The 18816-nt window shown below is 45.8% G+C and overlaps 1 protein-coding gene across 1 annotated transcript in view; it reads right to left on the minus strand.

Moving 5' to 3' along the window:
- GARS1 (glycyl-tRNA synthetase 1) overlaps window positions 1-17364 on the minus strand; it is a 29621-nt gene extending 12257 nt beyond the window's left edge. Inside the window, exons 1-9 of the mRNA XM_064505691.1 lie at window positions 16989-17364; window positions 12892-12993; window positions 9678-9780; window positions 8417-8558; window positions 7050-7138; window positions 5495-5571; window positions 3333-3478; window positions 2543-2692; window positions 765-927 (exon numbers count right to left, since the gene is read on the minus strand). Coding sequence (XP_064361761.1) covers window positions 765-927; window positions 2543-2692; window positions 3333-3478; window positions 5495-5571; window positions 7050-7138; window positions 8417-8558; window positions 9678-9780; window positions 12892-12993; window positions 16989-17171 — 1155 coding nt within the window. The 5' untranslated portion in view covers window positions 17172-17364. The remainder of the gene's footprint in view (window positions 1-764; window positions 928-2542; window positions 2693-3332; window positions 3479-5494; window positions 5572-7049; window positions 7139-8416; window positions 8559-9677; window positions 9781-12891; window positions 12994-16988) is intronic.
- Between the last annotated feature and the right edge of the window lie 1452 nt (window positions 17365-18816).

Consider the following 18816-nt stretch of genomic DNA (forward strand, 5'->3'; position numbering starts at 1 on the left):
TTCCATGGGAGCAAAGCCATGATGTGTCATAGCTCTGCAGATGACCTGGCACAGTACAGACAGAACTTCTTGCAGCTGTCTGTGATAAACTACCATGCCCTCCATGAAACCCACTATTACATCTTCTCAAATCAACCTAGAGCTGCTGTCAGCATCTCCATCTGAACAAAACAGTAAGTTATTACGACTCTGGGACTCATCACTAACTGTCCCTAAATATCTTCTACTTGAAGTTGCCCTGCTGTACCCAACAGTGCTGTCATTAGTATCAAAATGGCGCAAAAGCAATTTCAGTTATGGCTCAGGGCCCCACAACAGCTCTTCCCTACAGTTTGCAATCTCTACACAATGCCTCTTTTTTCTTTCTCCTCCCCCACCAGCAAACATATTCTTTCATCGTTTGAATGCATGGAGAATCAGGAACTGAAACCCCAAGGCACAAACTATGTACTGATGGGGGTAAGCAGCAGAGCATTAGATTCCCAGTCACTGCTGACCTTTTAGCAGATGTTAGATTTACCATTCCTTTCCCATAAGATAAGTGTGAAGCTTAACTTCTGACTGCTAACCCAGCACTATCTGCAGACTCTTCTCACTGATAACAAGGACCTGGCTTGGGTCTCAGTCACACTGATTCACCAGAGGGCACTGACTCCGAAATCTGGGAGCAAACCCCAGCTTGCACTGACATAACAGTGCATAATTTAGTTTTGAGAACAATATTCAAAAGATCAAGCTCCACATGCTTGCAAGAGGAACATTACCTGTTGGACAGCATCTCCCAGCCGCATTATATGGGCAGACTGCCCGCTGACCTGTGCCTTGGAAGAGTACAGGAGGATGTTGAGATCTGCCACATTCTGAAACTTTGGGTGATTTTTCTCACTAGGATCCACAAAGTGCTCGATTTCTGCCATGGTGAATTCCCTAAGGGGAACACATACAGCCATGTGTATGAAATAATTTATGAGTCAGCCACAACCCCATTAATAAATGATTGCGCTTTCGCCTCTCACAAGCAAGCCAGCCATTTAAAAAACATAAGCAAATCCAGAGTAACATGAACAGGAACATGAACCGGAACATGTGCTAATCTTAACGCTGGATTTATTTTCATCTTCAGAATCCTAATAAGACTTTCTAGTTCATTTATCTGGTCTTGTATATCACTGCTGTGAGTCAGAGCAGAGAATACCACCTTTGGAAATGTTCAAGTCTTCCAGTCTATTGTGGTCCCCTTATTAGAAGCACAGGTTTCCTATAGTGTCAACTATAGGAATGAATTCAGTAGCCTGAACTTATAGCAGAGGTATCTAAAATGGTCAGGCGATGTGATAATTTCTTAGAGATAATCACACATCTATATCCAGAAATGGTATACATTCTGTTTTATGAACTTGTCTTTAATAAATCTATACTCATACATTGAGTCTTAGCCTTCACACTTGAAACCAATTTACGTTGAACTATACTGTTATCAAAAATCTTTAAAAAAAAACTTCTATATAATCATTAACTTTAAGTAACAGCCATCAGGATATAATTTGTTATGAAAGCATAATAGCACACTCTCCTATAAATGTGCCACAAGCATATAATTTACATTTGACTGGAAACGTATTTCAATGACAAAACCTGTTCATTTCCAGATATGCAAGAGAGAACAGGAAGACTGAGAAAATTCCAAAGAGCTCCCTTAGTGACAGCAATACCAGTGCCTCTCAGTGACATTTATGGCACCCTATTAATCAGTTACCACATTCACAACACACACTGTCTGCGTGTACAACAGAACCCCCCCACTGCGCAGGGGAGCTCTCGTTCCAAATTAGACAGGGCGAGACATCTGCTCATAATGATTCAGTTTAAATATAGAGATTATCCTTAAAGTGCAATAATCACTTTTACCCTGAGATAGCTTCAAAAATAATTCTCAGTAATAACCCTGAGCCTTCCTGCTTGACTGATATTGGGACACAAATACACGTGTCTCAAGCCAGGTTATCTCTTTACTTCCTCTTTGTAATAAGCTGCAGCACTGCAGAATCTGCAGAACTGAAACAAGGAAATACTGCTGCAAGGTCAATCATGTTTTGATTCCAGATTCCAGTCTGAAAGTAAGTAGCATGAATGTAATCAAACAAGCAAAGCTGTGTGCCCTGTAGAGAAAACAGTGCTACCCTCAATTTGATTTGTTTAGTTTATAGTGGAAGCCAAGTTTTGTTAGCAAAATTGTGTTTAATCTAGGTTTTAACCTATTTCTAACAATACAGCTATTTCAGAGACCCTGTGTCTCCTCTGCGAGCTTTAGGCAGAACTCTACAGTGAAAATCTTAACTAAATGAATTCTTTGCCTGTGAAGCCTGAGGCTCACTAAGCACGTTATCAGGAGCACTTTAAAACACATAAGAAATGTCTGGGAGAACTGCACTGAAGAGAAACAATCATATACAAATACTGGAACAAAAGGGAGGTGCTACCCATTGCAAGGTATAACCAATCACTTGCCAGAGGTTCTGCTGAAAGAGCAAATTTGCAGTACCTGACTCTGATGAGGCCAGAGCGGGGCGAGATCTCATTTCTGAAGGAATTTCCAATCTGGGCAGCAGCAAAAGGCAGTTTGCCTTGGTTGAATTCCAGAAGACGTTTGAAGTTGAGGAATATTCCCTGTGCAGTTTCTGGCCTCAGATAGCTAAAAGGAGGAGGGGGAAGGGAACAAAAAAAATCAGGAAGGCAAATGGGTGGGGAAAGCAGTGAGAAGAAAATATACAATGTTGCTACAAAACTTAAAGCTACCTCTTTTTGTCTTGAGTCTTTTAACTCCAGAAGCAAAACATCAAAGCAACAGTGCTTAGAAAAACAAAAAAAGAAAAACAAAAAAAACAGCTGCAGCCCAAACACAGCACCCCACAGGATATTTCCAAAAGCAAACTGTACAACCCGTCTGCGTTTGGAGAATGGGGAAAGGTATTTGAGTGAAATGCAATGGCCAGTGACGTCAAGGAAGTCAGACATGTACCCCCTTTGCCTTTCCTGCTCTGGCCTGGGCTGCGCCAGGCTGCTTGCATATATGGACTTCACAAGCAAACCATGAATACACCCCTACTGTTATATCATGGGGCTGTGAAGCGATTTTAGTCTAAGGCCCTTACAACTCCCTTGTTCTCCCTACCTTTCACCAAGAGTACAAAGAATGCTAGACTGGGAGTGAAAGGCAGGGATAAGGCTGTTCAAGAGAAAATTGTGTATTTCGGTCCTATTGAGACCTCATTTTTAATTCTGAGAGATCTCTGAAAAAGGGAGAGTGTGAGCAGAATGAGATTTGTACCCACCCAGGCATATTTCCTCCAGGTCCAATGGAGGTCTTGAACATCAAATTGAAAGAAACAGGAGGGGACAGGTCATTCCCAGTGATAGGCGATTTCACGTTGTAGTTCACAAAGAGGTCTGCAAGTTCTTGCTGGCCATAGTTGTCCAACTAATATCAAAACACAGGAGGATTAGTTTAATTATTAGACAAGATAACAGGAACAAATTATGCTGTCTTCATCTTTTACTGAGCATGATCCAGAAGTCTGCAGCATCACCCCAAAAATACTATTTCCTGTTAATCTAATTTTTTAAGCAAGCTAAAATTTGAACCGATGATGGAAGCATACATTTTGAAAATCTGCAACCCCTTTTTAGCAATGTGGCTCTATGACTCAGCCATATTGCAGAGTCTTCCAAAGCCTGAAGACCTGACAGAACTGCAAGCATTGAGCATGAAAGTGGGTGTGAAGCAGAAAAAAATCATTGGGACTGTATCACCAGCCACAAATAGCTTATGAACAGTTTCACTAAAACACAGGGAGAAGTGCGTTGGGAAGAAAAAAGCTGCAGCACTGAGAAAGAGGAAAGTCAGCTAAAATTTCTGCAGTGCTTTGTCTGCATTTGTTCCTCTTCCTTCTGCTGCATGAAGCACGGTATACTCCAAGCCACACGTCAGATGTTCTCTTTAGAGCTGCTCTGCATATTTCTCAAATAGAACTGATCTGCAGCAGAGAGGTTCTTGGTGAAAGCATTTCCATTTTCTCTGAAAACAATCTGATAAAAACTTTCACAAGTGGGATGACATCAACCCCTTCCAGGACACCACCTTCTCCTTTCTCTGGAAGATGAGAGATCTAGAGAGATCAGTAAGAGATCTAGAAATCTAACCGCAAACTAGCTGCACAAGAGCAGCAATTTATAGAACTATTTTGTGTATTTATATACACCAGTATTTTGCACATGTACATTTAAATGTAAATTCTAAATTTAAGTACCAGAAAAAAGCTATACTAGATAGTACCGCCATGATTTAACACTTAAGTTCATGATTAAATGAGCTGCTTCTAGATCTAATTGTCATGATCCTTTCAGATATCAGAAAAGCCTCAGAACAGGAGATAAAAAGAATCTATTAATAGAGGGATTCCCCTGACAGATGGTCAAAGTTCAGTACTGCAGTGTGGAAAAGCTCATGACAGCTGCTCAGTGATGCAATACACTGGGGAAAAAAATGTTGCTCTTTCTGGAAGGAACCATCCGCTTTATGTATTGCTCTGAAAGCAGTTATCCTAGAAGTCATGAGAACGAACATTAAAAACAAAGTAAAAAAACAAATAACAAACAGAAGGCAAATGCCTGTACTGCAGCTCAGGAATGTTAGCCTTAAGCCCTGACTATTCTCACAGTAAAAAAAGACAAGTTTGTACAGGGTGTTAAGAGACAGAGGAACATGTCTCAAGTGCTTCAAAACCAAGTCAACTTTAAAACATAGCGATTCAATGCTAAGGTGGTTCAGAAAAACCCTGCCAAGACTCACCTCTCTGTTCCTTTGGAAAGGTAAAGAGGGGATTCAGAGGAATTAGACTTTTTGCCAGGCTGTGGAGCGGAGTAGAGCACATCAACTCCAAGGACAGAGCTTCAGCCCTACCAATCCAACATTCAAGAGACTCACATCCCTCCAAATAGCAGAAGGGAGATGTGGTTAACCAGTAAGTTTCCAGTATTTAGGAGCACATACAGCCCTACGTGAAGTTTCCAGTATTCAGGAGCACATACAGCCCTACGTGCATCTCTGAGGTACGGACATTTGAGCAAAGACCAGCAATACCACCAGCTTTTACAATGGCTTGATCCCTCTTATCCCCATCGAATACTGACCTTCAGGAAAATGGGACCCTGATAACTAGATTAAGGAGGAGGGTACACAGAGAGGACAGTTCAGAGCTTTTACAACTAATCTTATAGGACTATTACAGGTTCTCCAAGCTCCTAGTATCTATAGGTTCTCCAAGCTCCTAGTATCTAGGAAGTCAGCAATAAACATGGGAAGTGCCCAGTTAAGCAACTATTGTGCTCCATCCCTAGAGACACAGAGAAGATTTTGCTACTGGACTCAGTGTTTTACACTTCTCCTGCGGCACACACATTTTTCAAGAAGTCATGTTCCCAAGTAAGCACATACCTGTGTTAGAACATTTTCCATTTCTGCCTTTTTCTCTGCTGTGCACTTCTTGTCAGACATAAGCTTTTGCAGGTGAGCTGTGAGCAAGAAAAGTGCACAGTCAGTTTATACTGTGATCCCATCACTGACCCCAGCCTAAGCCAGATGAACCAGGAGGATTATCCAGCAGTAACATAAGCATATGCCCCTGAAAGACAGCATTTTCAGTAGGTCAGTTGATTTTCTGGTGTCTATCAGCATAATCCCACTCATGTTACTGGGGAAATGATGATTTACAAATGAGGAGCTGCACCAGTTTGCTGTACCACTCTGTCACAGGGAAAACAACAGGTCCTTATCTAGTTTCTTCCTGAGAGAAAACTCATTCCAGAAAACTCAAGCAATGGCTTTGTAGTCTCTTGCTCATTATTTTCTTTCTAAGCAGACTAGAAATTAAAAACAAGCTCTAATCTGAACCGGCAAAGCTAATTTATCCAAATGCACTCACAGGCCGTATTGACTTGGTACAGTAGGGCTAGACTGCCTTTTCACTTTAAAGCACAACATCCTCCATGGGATACAAAGATGGACAGTGAGGCCAAGACTTCCCACTCCCATTTGAACAAAGCAGTTCAACTTTTTAGTAGCAGTAACAGCAGGTGGCTGTCTGCTGGTGATGGGGCTGCAGAGGAGGCGGCATAGAAAGGCTTGGTATGATGCTGTTCAGTGTGCAAAGCGGGGGGAGGCTAAATGAGTTTGTCTTTTAATAAAAGGAAAATTCAAATTGGATATTACAAAAACAGTTTCATGCCAACACAGATTGTTCTACATACTTTATTTCCAAGGAAAATGCTAAAAATCTAGGCAGCATGACTGGAACAATCCTTTTCACAGTGGAGCTGGTGAACATGGAAAAGGTTTCAAACAGGTTTCTTATTCCTAGGATTCCTTGCTGTGATTTTCCTTCTTTAAACAAATTTTAAATAGAACCAGAAAGAAGTGTGTGGACTTTGCAAACCTAAGAAACATCTAAAGTCTACTCAGCATTCCCAAAAACCAACTGAGTTCCAGGGTATACACCAAGGTTAGTAGCTGCCCTATATTGGATCCTTGCATAGGGAAAACATGGTCTGTCTCCTTATATCTTCAGTAAATCACTTTTCTGTTCTAAACAAAAAGCTACTGAAACAGTAAATCATTTCTCTGTTCTGAACAAAAAACAACCGAAATACAAGGAAAAACTCTACAACATAGTAGCAAAGAGGGAATTATACAACACAGTAATCTCTTATGGCCTGAAGACACAGGACTTCTTGTAAAAAGAGACTCAACTATGTTATTCCTATAAATCCTTTACCTCATTTAAGACATTAACAGAGCATTTTGGTGAGACTGAGAACTTAAGGAGTCTTTGGCATAGAAAAGAAGTCATGATTAATGAACTACAAATATGAACATGATAGATAAGCTACACCAACTGGCCTATTCCTTCCTTGAGAAAGATACTCTGTTCCCTTGCTTGCACCAACAATGGGACATCTCCAAACCCATCTCAGCCTTGAAACAAAACCCACACCTTTTAAGAGATGATCGGCACGAAAACATTCCCCATTTTTCACATCTTTCACCATGAAGTCAGCAAACTTGTCTACATGGCCAGAAGTCCTAGAAAAGACAACATAAAAAAGGAGCATGAAAGCTGCTACTGGACAGCCCAGAGTGCTGTGTGAGCCCACCACACAAACCAATTTTGAAGAGATACCCTTCACACCACACACCCAAACTGCAGGCGCACTCTTGCTTCGGGTACAGATCCACACTAAGTAGTAACATCCCACAGAAATAATGCAATCCGTGAGGAGGTATCACTATCACTCAATTTTGAAATGTTTCAGTAAGATGACACTTACCGTCTTCAGACACTGCACTGTGATTGAAATAAGACACGGACGCATTTGTGAGGAGTACATAGTAGTTCAGGGGGACAGACTCTCACTATTTTGCATCAGTGACCCATAAAAGCTTCTGATGGTTGTGCCATGACCCATACAAAGTAATGGAGTTGACCCCACTCAGACTTTCATTCCCAAAGCTCCTGACATGCTCAAGCTTCTTCACTGTGAGGGTGGTTGAGCACTGGAACAGATTGCCCAGAGAGGCTGTGGAGTTTCCATTCTTGGAGATGCTGAAAACCTGATTGGACATGGTCCTGGGCAGCCTGCTTTGACTGACCCTGCTTGAGCAGTGAGGTTAGACCAGATGATCTCTAGAGGTTCCTTCCAACCCCAACTGTTCTGTGATTCTGTGACTTGTTTGGCAAACTTTTTAGTAGTGCTAGCAGAGATATGAGGAGACGAATGGCTCCAGAGCCTGAACTATGCTCTCCTCCTTCAAGATGGTCCATCCAGGTCAGGGCTGAGACAAACTGACAGGGCTTGGCAGGCAGAAGGGCCTTGTCGCTTAGCCTCTCTATTTGAGATGCAGATAAAAGGAGGACTTCAATCCCCAGGGCTACAGTAGCATTACTTGCATTCAGACTTCAACTGACACATTGCATATTGCCATCCTTCCACAGAGAAGGGAAGTATGGTCAAAGAGCCTGGTCACTGGCATAAAGCATGACCCAGGTGTCCTCGATTTAGGCAGGTCAACGAATCTTTTTTCTGGTTTTATTCATCTGTTAAAAAAGGGGATAATGGCATTTTCCTACCTAATGGGACTGCTAGGAGACTCTAGACACTCAGACACATCAATCCCACTGACTTATGGGAACAACGGCTTCTCACACTGACCTGTGTACTGACATCTAATTATTTTGCACTACAACAGGGTATGAAATTGGGTGACCTACTCTCAAGTTCCCAGTGGGTAATTTTACAGAAGACTGTAAAAAACAACTATGACCAGAAATGACACACTGCAGAAAGAAAGACCCATATTTACTTCAGAACTGGCTCTGGCGTGAGCATCGTACAGTCAATCTCCAGGATTTGCTCCTCCTGTATAAAGTGCTGTCTCCAGGCCTGGATGATGTTGTTCTTCAAAGCACATCCAACAGGCCCAAAGTCATACAGACCGCTGACACCTGCAGGGAAAAAGAGAAACAAAAATATGGTAGGCGAGCAATTATACGAACATGCACCATTTGGAGGAAATACCCTTCCATCTCAATGTTCCCATCATTTGGTTTAAGTCTGAGGTCATTTTCTGAGCATGAACTGCTTTGTGCTAAACAGAATACAGAGTGTGGCTCTCTATAGAGTGTTTTTTATATAAAGACCCATGCCATAAAGGCTGAAAGTAAACACTATGAAGCATCTAGATGGACACTACCCTACATTATTTAGTACAGTTCTGCTGCACAGTACGCTGGAGCGTCAGGTAGTGGCAAAAGCTGAAAGTGATAAATCCATGCGTTCTACAACTGCACAAGTCACGCTCCCTTCTCCAGTGGATTATATTTTGTGACCAGTTTCATTGCAGAATCCTGCTTGAAGGAGGAATCTGAATACAGAAGAGGTTATAATAAAATATCCCTCTGGAGTATGCATTGTCATCAATAAAATGTGTCTGCCAATACCAGTTTAGGTACAAAAATGAAAAAGAAAAAAGAAGCTAATACAACAAACCAAAATATGTATTTTAGTATCATAGGTGAAAAAGCAGTAACCATAGCACTGTGCTACCTCCTGAGGAGGCTCAAATCAGCTGTCTGAAGAAGTTTACCAGCCACATTTGTCCACCTGTTCAGTGAAGTTCAGTGACAAAGTTGATTAAGGTAACAGGTTCCGAAGTTTGCAGTAGTTTTGAGCAAAGTTATCTTGTTGAATAAAGCTCAGATAGAGATGGTGGATAGGTATAAGTAAGCTGATCATCCCCTTAATGAAAAAATACTCTATTCCCCTGCAAAGCAACTACCTGCTACAATGTAATGCTCAGAACTTAACTCCATTCATTTGCATTCAGAAAGCAAAAGGCAAAATTTGAGCCCCCACCCCACCCCCTACGCTTTCCCCTTTTAAGGGAGAGGAAACTTTTGAGAGACTTACAGACTCAAGCAGGAGCAATTTTAAAGCCAACTTTTAAAAAGTCTTTCCACATTGCATTAATACAACATCCAGAGGATAGAGCATTTCAAACACAGCTAGAAAGACCAGAACATCATCCTAAGGGGATTAAAATTTAAATTTCTTTAAATCTGTACCTCCATAAATTGAAAAGGCTTGATCATAGAAAAACCTCCTCTTCAGGGTGTCCTCCATTTTAATTCTGTCCACAATGTCATCTTTGGGCTGTAAGGCTAGCTCCTGTAAGTCAAGCAAACCAAAAACGATCAAGAGTTTCAGTTTCTGGCAGCAGGACAAACCCTTCCCATTCACCATTATGAGTCAAAAGTCTGTAAAGACCATTTTGAAGGAAAGTTATCCTGCCAACATGTTCATTTTCCAAAGAGCGATGGTCACACTGAGATTCACGTGCTCAATTATGAACATGATCGTCTGAATGCAGCACTTTAGACGCTGGAGGTAATCTCATCTGCTCTAACTTTCAGACACCTAAGTCCGAGCTAGTCATCGTCAGCTCTCTTTACAATCATTGGGGAGAAATAGCAATTTCCAAAGCAATTCTTCTGATCTATTTCTGTCTTCTGACTATAAAGGGAGCTGAAAGTGACCACGGCAGACTACAGACATCTAAATTCTGGTATGTTTGCATCTGTTCAATCCTTCGTTTCAGAAACTTTTTAATTTGGTTATCAAGATTATGACTAGCATCTTTCTTGTTCTCTGCCAAAGGTACGTATTTAGCTACTTGTACAAAGAATACCTATTTACAAAATGCCGTCTTGTACAAACGTGTGACTACCCTACGGTCTGAGAAAAGTTACAGTTACAGAATGCCTAAATGCACTGACTGAATTCTAAGAAAGTGTTTTACAGCAGGCTCACTGCTATTTTATCCAAAATCCTGTTAGGCAGAGCAATTACAGATACACATCTACTGGTTTACCACAGGAAGGCACAGATAATAATGTTTAAAAAAAACACAACATTATTTTACCATTAGTTTTCAGTTAATTGTTGGTACATATCCAACAAAAGCGACACAGAGAGAACAACTGTTTCTGACTCCAGACTCGGTATCTGAGGGACTATTTACTTGATTTGGACTTCTGCAACCAACCCCGTTAGTGAAGCTAAAAGACTTGAAAGAAGATTTTCTTCAACCAAGACACTTTAACAATTGAAACAGGGTTAAGCCAGTAAGTTCAACAAGTGAACTCAGAAGTGGCTAATACTATCATTTTGAACAGCCTTTGGTAACTAAAAGTATTGTATGACCAATATTGGGTTTTTTTTAAGCATCTAGAGCAGCATACAAATAAACACGGCCGGCTTTTTAGAAGCACTGAACCTCTTCAGCTTCCACTAGGATAGGCCAACAGGTAAGTCTACATGAGAGACAAAGAACAAAAGAAAGAGAGAGCGAGCATAAATGACAGCAAGAACCAAAACAGCACCTTTAAACATAGAAAGGGAATCCGTTTGACATACTGCCCAAAGATCACATTTCACAGTCATCAGGGTTTCTTAACAGAAAGGATAGTTATTGCCAAGAGACGGACAGGAGGGTGACAGTGACACTGTCCAATTTTGAACTGGAAAGAAGAAATGGCCAGTAGTGCAGGAGGAACTGAAAAGGGTGAGGAAACTCCTAGAACTCTTCTTCTACCTGCAGAGAACTGTTAATAAACTGACTGTTGCAGAAGTCCAAGGGACAGTCTCTTCTATCTATTTTCATAAATAAAAGACAGGAAAGCCTGAGGTAGCCTTCAAGAGGGGAAAGACCCAGTACAGGAGACAACTTATCTACTGACTTAAGAACAGATACGGTTTGAGGACATAAAGACAAGGAATCTTAAACACAAAACCACTGCACTGTCCAAGGCTTCAGGATCAGAGCTACTCAGCTATGTTTAACTGGGAATCATAGGGCTTGAAAAGTGTATCGGTCGGTGGCTGCTAGCTAAAGCTAATGAGCATTCGCAATGCTGCATTCTGCAGAAGTTGCAAGCAACAGTGATGCATTGCTGGAAACACTGTCAGGAAGGAATGATTATACTGGAGTGCCGCACTCACAAGAGCAGATGCTGCTTTTGCAAGGTCATTCTTCCACTAACAGGGATACAGCCCACACAAATTGTGTAACTGGCACGCAATGCCTCTACGCTGCATCCTTCAGGCACTCCTCCAACAGAAAGGTGGGGCTCAAAGGAACACCAAGACTCTTAACCTGCCTCACTGCTTCTCTCTATGTCAAGTTTCTGAGGGATGGGAAACAGAACTGGGAAAGAATTTGGACACAATTTATTGCAGAAGGACTTCGCCATGAATAAAGCACAGGTTTCAAAGTGTAGTTCTGTGCCGAATAGTGAGTAAGTAAAAATGACATCTTCTTACTCGGGCTAGATGTATGCAAGCAGCTAATCATAATGCTAGTCCTCAGAGAACGCTAACTGTTCTCCCCAGATGACTCTGAAGGCCGAATAGGGTGAACTGGTTTCAACTCAAGTACTCATAGTGTTAAGGAAGTTCCAAGCACTGGTGTAATACCTGCTTTATTTTACTTTTTTCTGAAGATAACCGCTGAAGCACAATTATAATCATTTCCCTATGGACTATAAAGAACCTAGCACTTTCCTACGTGAATCTGCAGACCTGACAGTTTTTATGCTTCAAGAGATTCTCATAGTTTCAGTCTGGGGGTGGAGAGAAGGGGATGGAAGCCTACAGGGTAAGGAAGTGTATTTTTACTTGTTTATTGATCTAGAGACAAAATAAACTTGAAATTCCACATTTTCATTTGTAGAATGTTATTTCAGGCACAACTGCATTTAAAAAAAAGGGGGGAGCAGAATTTAAAAACATCCCTCTCCAGAAGGTTGAAACAAACTTTAGGCCATTTGAAATGCTTCCAAAACATTGTTTAAACAGTAGCATTGAAATCAGTTTCTAAACAAACATGTTCACTGCGAGTTTGGGAATTCAAATGTCCTATGAAGAATCTGAACATGAACCTCACTACAGCAAACAGCATTTTGCATTTCTCTCAATATGCACAGAAAAGATCTACACAGTAAACAGAGATGGGTGACACATACACTGAATTTCAACTTTGACTTTTAATAACTTGAATTCCTGTTTATTGCTTTATTTATTGCTGATGTAATGCTGTCTAATGTCTTGCTCACCCTTGATCACTTGTTCACCCTTGTAAATTATTTGAAAAGTGAATTTGAACACTCTACCCTGGTTACAACTGTTTAGCCTGAAACAACACTGTAAAAAAGTACTAGTTAGAGATTCCAAGGCTTTTTGGACAAAACCGTGGAACTCAAATTTAGTTTCGAGACTCACCTTGGCTTCTAGGACCCTCTTCCGAGCTTTGAGCTCTGCTACAGCTCTGTCTATATCCACCTGGGGGGCCTTCTCTTCCTTCAGCTTCCTTACTAGTTCTCCCTGGAAGAAAGAGACAAAACACATGATGTAGATTCTTTTTTTGAATGCCACAGAAAAGAATTATCCTCCTTTCAGCTCCCCTGGCAATCCAAAAGGAGTATTTGTCCTGCCTCTCCATGCCCCCTCCGCCCTCCCTACCCAACCCAGGTCTCAAGAGGCTGTCTCACACAGTAGAAGTGAGGTTCGCTTTTGCTTTTGAGAGTCAGCAGAACTGGATGTCGCTCGAGAAATTAAGAAGCAACTCTCCCCACGCAAAACCAATTGTTAAATCCCTAACCAATTATTAAATCTCAGGATGCAAATATGCCCTTGTATGCACCACCACCAGTGAAGTCGATGACAGTGGATTTCCACAAATCCTACTTTTCTTTGAGGATGCACTCTTAAGTGGATTCTCAGATGGTTAATAAGGGCTTTGTGCCCTCTTTCTCAGCAGGCATATTAATAAGACTTCTTTTATCTACCCCCTTCCTTCTCTTCACAATTCATGACCATTTTAGATCTCTATTCCTCTGTCAAACTTGGTCAAAATTGACCACGAAGTACACAACTTTTTAGAAGAAACTCTTATAAAAGCTCAACTTTTTAGCCTATGTCTATGCAAAGAAGACATGGCATTACCTGTAAATACTATTACTGTTATTAAGACCTGTCCAGCATCTTTTGAAAAAGAATACAAAAAAAAAAAAAAAAGCCCAAATATTTCAGAGCAGCAAAAGCCTTTGGAGACCTTTCACTGAGGTCTTGACTTTAGGCAATCCACCATCACCTTGTAAAGGCACCACAAAGGTCTCTTTGTCCAGTTAGGACTTTTGTCCCAGGGAACTGGGACAGGTAAACAAGTCTGTGACATGATTAATCCCTAAGTACCCAACAGCATGGTTTTCAGAACACGTTTCTCAGCAGTTATGACTTGCTTGGCCTTGGAGATACATTAATTAACAATCTCCCCTTCCATTCACTCTTCTTCAGCCAAAATCAAGGACCATCCTGAATTACTGAGGACAAAGGAGTAGCCCCAGGAAGAAAAAGCAGAGAGATGTTAATGCGTTCCCACAAGGGATGTTCTAAGAATCAGATGTTCTAAATTCAGCATCTTTCTTGTATCTAGCATTTCCCCATTGAACAAAAAGAAGAAAAAACACCCCAACTCAAACAAACTACAACACTGATTATTTCTACAACACCAGCTTCTTCAGAAATTCTGGGGGTTTTGTACATTAATATTACAGGCACTAAGCACCCAAAAGAAAAGGGAGTACACAGGTTGCCATTCAACAATCCAATCACAAAAGCTAGTTTCAAATGTTTCAGAGACTCAGAGATTCAAAGGCTAATTTTACTAATAAATGGAAGAAGAGTCAAAAGTGACTGCATTAAAACAAACATTAACCAAAAAAAGAAGAAAAAATAAGAATCCTGTCGGCTACAAGAAGAGAACAAATCTGCTGTTTCCTTCCTGTTAACTAGTTCCATCAAAACGTCAAAGTTTCACTCTAGAGCTGAGGACTTGAACTGCCATTCCTGGGAAACGTGGCAGAGGGAGGGATCTGATTTTTTTTTTCTTTTAAAGTAATAAGTCCAAATTGCCTTTGTTGAGCTAGGGGGTCGGCAGTGGAAAAAACATCAAGGCAGCTGCAAAGCAACTACCGCTGACTCAACAGAGCTATCACCCTGCTCTTTGCTGAGCATCTAAAAGCAGCGTACAGCAACTCTTTGTCCTGACCTATAAGTAAAACAGTATTCAGACATACACAAGAGAAAAAAAAACACAACTGAAGCAAACAATTATGTTTGCTGACAGGACTCAATCTAATTAAAGCTACAAGCTTGAGCCCAGCCCAGAGGAGGAGTGCACAGCAGCACTCGATGTGGCAAATTTTGCTGCAGCTTTGTCCCACAGAACAGTGAAGCAGAGGGATCCACCCCTGGATCACGGCAGCCTATTGCATCAGGCACTGCTGCAGAAAGATACACCGCTCACTTCCCTCTCCATAGATTAAGGTTCCCTTAGGTTTAACTAAGCTGCTTCTACACTTCTCCAAGGGCTGACAGACAAGGTCTGCTGTATTAAAAGATACCAGCTACCCCATTCTTCCTTACACTATCCCTTTCCTCCTGCATAAACACCTCACTGAATTACTATTGTAAGCTGTACATTACAACGTGGTATTCATGGTTCCAGCTACACATATTCACCCACCAACCTTTCCTTGGCACCCCATACTTCTGTTCCAATCCCACAGCCAGCTAGAGAGGAGAGGTGTATTTATATTTAAAAGGCAGATTACAAGATCCATGCTATGGAATTTTAAAATAAATAAATTGGCTAGTTCTAGACATCATCATTTTATTTACAAGGAACACCCCTGCCAAGGTATTATGCTGCACAGTGATTCATAATAAAAACTCATTGAAGTGCTAGTATAATTAGAGGGCCATAAATCCACTCATTTAATGGGAAAACACATGCACGAATCTACCAATATATGGGACACACACGTAGCTATGTGTGCAGCTAAGCATAAGACTACAGATTCAGCTACGTAAAGGAGGCATGTGGGGAACCCACAGACATAGATCTTGCTGTTAAAGCAGGGAGGAAGGGGAAATTCCAAGTGCTGTAAAAGGCCTCATAGCCTTACACATACACAGCAAGGGTACCGAGATCTAGATTCACCTATGAAATCGAGAAAGAATTAAATCCTTCTCAGCTAAGAAGGAAACTAAAGATAATAGCTTCACCTGTAAATGAGACAAAAAGAGAAAGCTGTATAGCCCCAGCTAATAGGAGACACCTACGTTTTAGACATATAAGAATGATGAAATGGAAAATGCACCAAGAAATGAGTCTTCCTTACTGTACCAGGCAAATGCGCAATTATAAGAGGTTATTCTTTACCTGCAAAACCTAAAACAAACTGAGCTCTAAAGCGAAGTCATGATGTGACTCTATCAGATGAGGAAACCTATACAGTGTTTCATAAAGAAAATATGAAGAGCCGGCTCTGGGGCCATAAAAGCATGACAAAGTGAGCCCTAGCTAGGAAAGGAGGACACATTAAACCCAGCTGAGAAGCAGGGAGGTGAGCCCAGATACACTGACACATAGATCCAGTTCTGCAAGGTACCTCCACACACCACCTCTGTGGGGAGGGAGAGGGACAATCCTGCAGGGGAACTCGCACATGGAGCCACCCACGTACTCCACACGCCAACCCAGTGCTCTGGGCAGAGCAAAACCCACCCCGGAGAGGAGACACACGCAGACCCACCTCCCCAGGGGGAAGAAACGCAGGGCAAACCCACAGGGACCCTTTACTAGGGGCCAGAAGGACACTGCTACGGACAGTCCGGGGCGTGTGGGGGGACACACATCCATCCCTAGGGGCTCAAGCCCATAGGACATGGCAGTGCCCCACACACTGGAGCTATAGGGCCACAAGCAGGGCTCTACGGGGCAGAGAGGAGACACTTCAGCGCATCTCCAGGGCGACAGATCCACACAGCACCTCCTGCACATGCAGGGGGGGCCCTGTGGAGCGGGGGGGACCACTGCGGGCTCCCTTTGGGGACACGTCCCCACAGATCCAAGCCGGGGTACCTGCACGCTGCGGGGGCAGATGGCTGGAGGAAGGGGGGCTGCCACACAGCCAGAGCCCGCCAGCCGGGTCACTCAGCGGGAGGAGGGTGTCCCAGCTCCCTCAGCAAGAAGCCCCTCTCAACCAGGACCCCCCCCAGGAGGACCCCCCCTCCTCCTCAGCGGGACCCCCCTCAGCCAGGCCTTCTCAGCCTGGCACACCCCTTCAGCAGGGTCTTCCTCAGCAAGACCCTCCTCAGCCGGGCCACCCCCCCAGCAAGGACCCCACGCCCCCAGCCGGGTCTCCCTCAGCGGGACCCCCCCAGCCCGGACACCCCCCCCAGCCCGGACACCCCCCCCCCTCAGCCCGCCCCCCTCCAGCCGGGTCCCCCCCAGCCGCGCCGGGCCGGGTTACCTGGTGCCGCACCGCCTGCCGGAGCGGCGCGAGCAGCGCCTCGGCTTGCGGGCCGTCCATGGCGGCGGGTGCCGGGGCGGCGGCCGCGGCGGGCCGGGAGCGGAGCGGGGCGGCGGGCGGGCGGGCGAGGCGGCGCAGGCGGCGCAGCAGGGCGGGCAGGGCGCTACGGGGCGGCAGCGGCATGGAGAGGCGCGGCGCGCCGCCCTGCCCCCCCCCGCATGATGAAATCCCGCCCGGCGTAAAGCCGGCCCGCGCCCCGCCGCCGCACTTTCCGCACGAGCCGCGGCGGCGGCGCCGGCAGCAGCGGCGGCGGCGCCGGCAGCAGCAGCAACAGCAACAGCGCCGCCCGCCCCGCCGCAGATTCGGCACGGCGCGAGCGGCGCGGTGCTGCGCAGCGCGGCCGCCAGGGAGCGCGCGAGGACGCGCTCACGCTCCCCCCCCCCCCCAGTCCCGGCTCCGCGGCGCGCGCGCCCGGGCTGCGCGTGCCCGTGCGGCGGCGCGAGCCCCGCCCCCTCCGTGGGTTGCGCGTGCCCCGGGGAGCCGCCCGCTGCCGCGGCGGGAGCTGCTGCCGCCGGTGCGCGGTACTGGGCAGTGCCCGCTGTCCCCGGGTGCACGGCCCTGGGCAATGCCCGCTGCTCCCGGTGCACGGCCCTGGGCAATGCCTGCTGCTGCCGGGGCAATGCCCGCTGCTCCCGGTGCACAGCCCTGGGCAATGCCCGCTGTCCCCGGGTGCACGGCCCTGGGCAATGCCCGCTGCTCCCGGTACACGGCCCTGGGCAATGCCTGCTGCTGCCGGGGCAATGCCCGCTGCTGCCGGTGCACAGCCCTGGGCAATGCCCGCTGTCCCCGGGTGCACGGCCCTGGGCAATGCCTGCTGCTGCCGGGGCAATGCCCGCTGCTCCCGGTACACGGCCCTGGGCAGTGACTGCTGCTCCCGGTGCACAGCCCTGGGCAATGCCTGCTGCTGCCGGGGCAATGCCCGCTGCTGCCGGTGCACAGCCCTGGGCAATGCCCGCTGCTACCGGGGCAATGCCTGCTGCTGCCGGTGCACGGCCTTGGGCAATGCCTGCTACTCCTGATGCACGGCCCTGGGCAATGCCCGCTGTCCCCGGGTGCACGGCCCTGGGCAATGCCCGCTGCTCCCGGTACACGGCCCTGGGCAATGCCTGCTGCTGCCGGGGCAATGCCCGCTGCTCCCGGTGCACAGCCCTGGGCAATGCCCGCTCCTCCTGGGTGCACAGCCCTGAGCAATGCCCACTGCCCCCCAGGCAGTGCCCGCAAGCTGGGACCTGCTGCAGCTGGTGCACAGCCCTGGGCAATGCCCACTGCCCCCGGGGCAATGCCTGTGGGCTAGGACCTGCTGCAGCCAGTGCACGGTCCTGGGCAATGCCCGCTGCCCCCGGGTACACGGCCCTGGGCAATGCCTGCTGCTGCCGGGGCAATGCCCGCTGCTCCCGGTGCACAGCCCTGGGCAATGCCCGCTGCTCCCAGGGCAATGCCTGCTGCTCTTGGTGCACAGACCTGGGCAATGCCCGCTGCCCTGGGGCAATGCCCGTTGCTGCCGGTGCACAGCGCTGGGCAATGCCTGCTACTCCTGGTGCATGGCCCTGGGCAATGCCTGCTGTCCTCGGGGCAATGCCCACTCCTCCTGGGTGCACAGCCCTGAGCAATGCCCACTGCCCCCCAGGCAGTGCCCGCAGGCTGGGACCTGTTGCGGCCAGTGCATGGCCCTGGGCAATGCCCGCTGCCCCCGGTGCACGGCCCTGGGCAATGCCTGCGGTCCCCAGGCTGGGACCTGCTGCAGCTGGTGCATAGCCCTGGGCAATGC

Source organism: Dromaius novaehollandiae, chromosome 2 (assembly GCF_036370855.1).
Source record: "Dromaius novaehollandiae isolate bDroNov1 chromosome 2, bDroNov1.hap1, whole genome shotgun sequence".
Lineage (NCBI taxonomy): Eukaryota > Metazoa > Chordata > Aves > Casuariiformes > Dromaiidae > Dromaius > Dromaius novaehollandiae.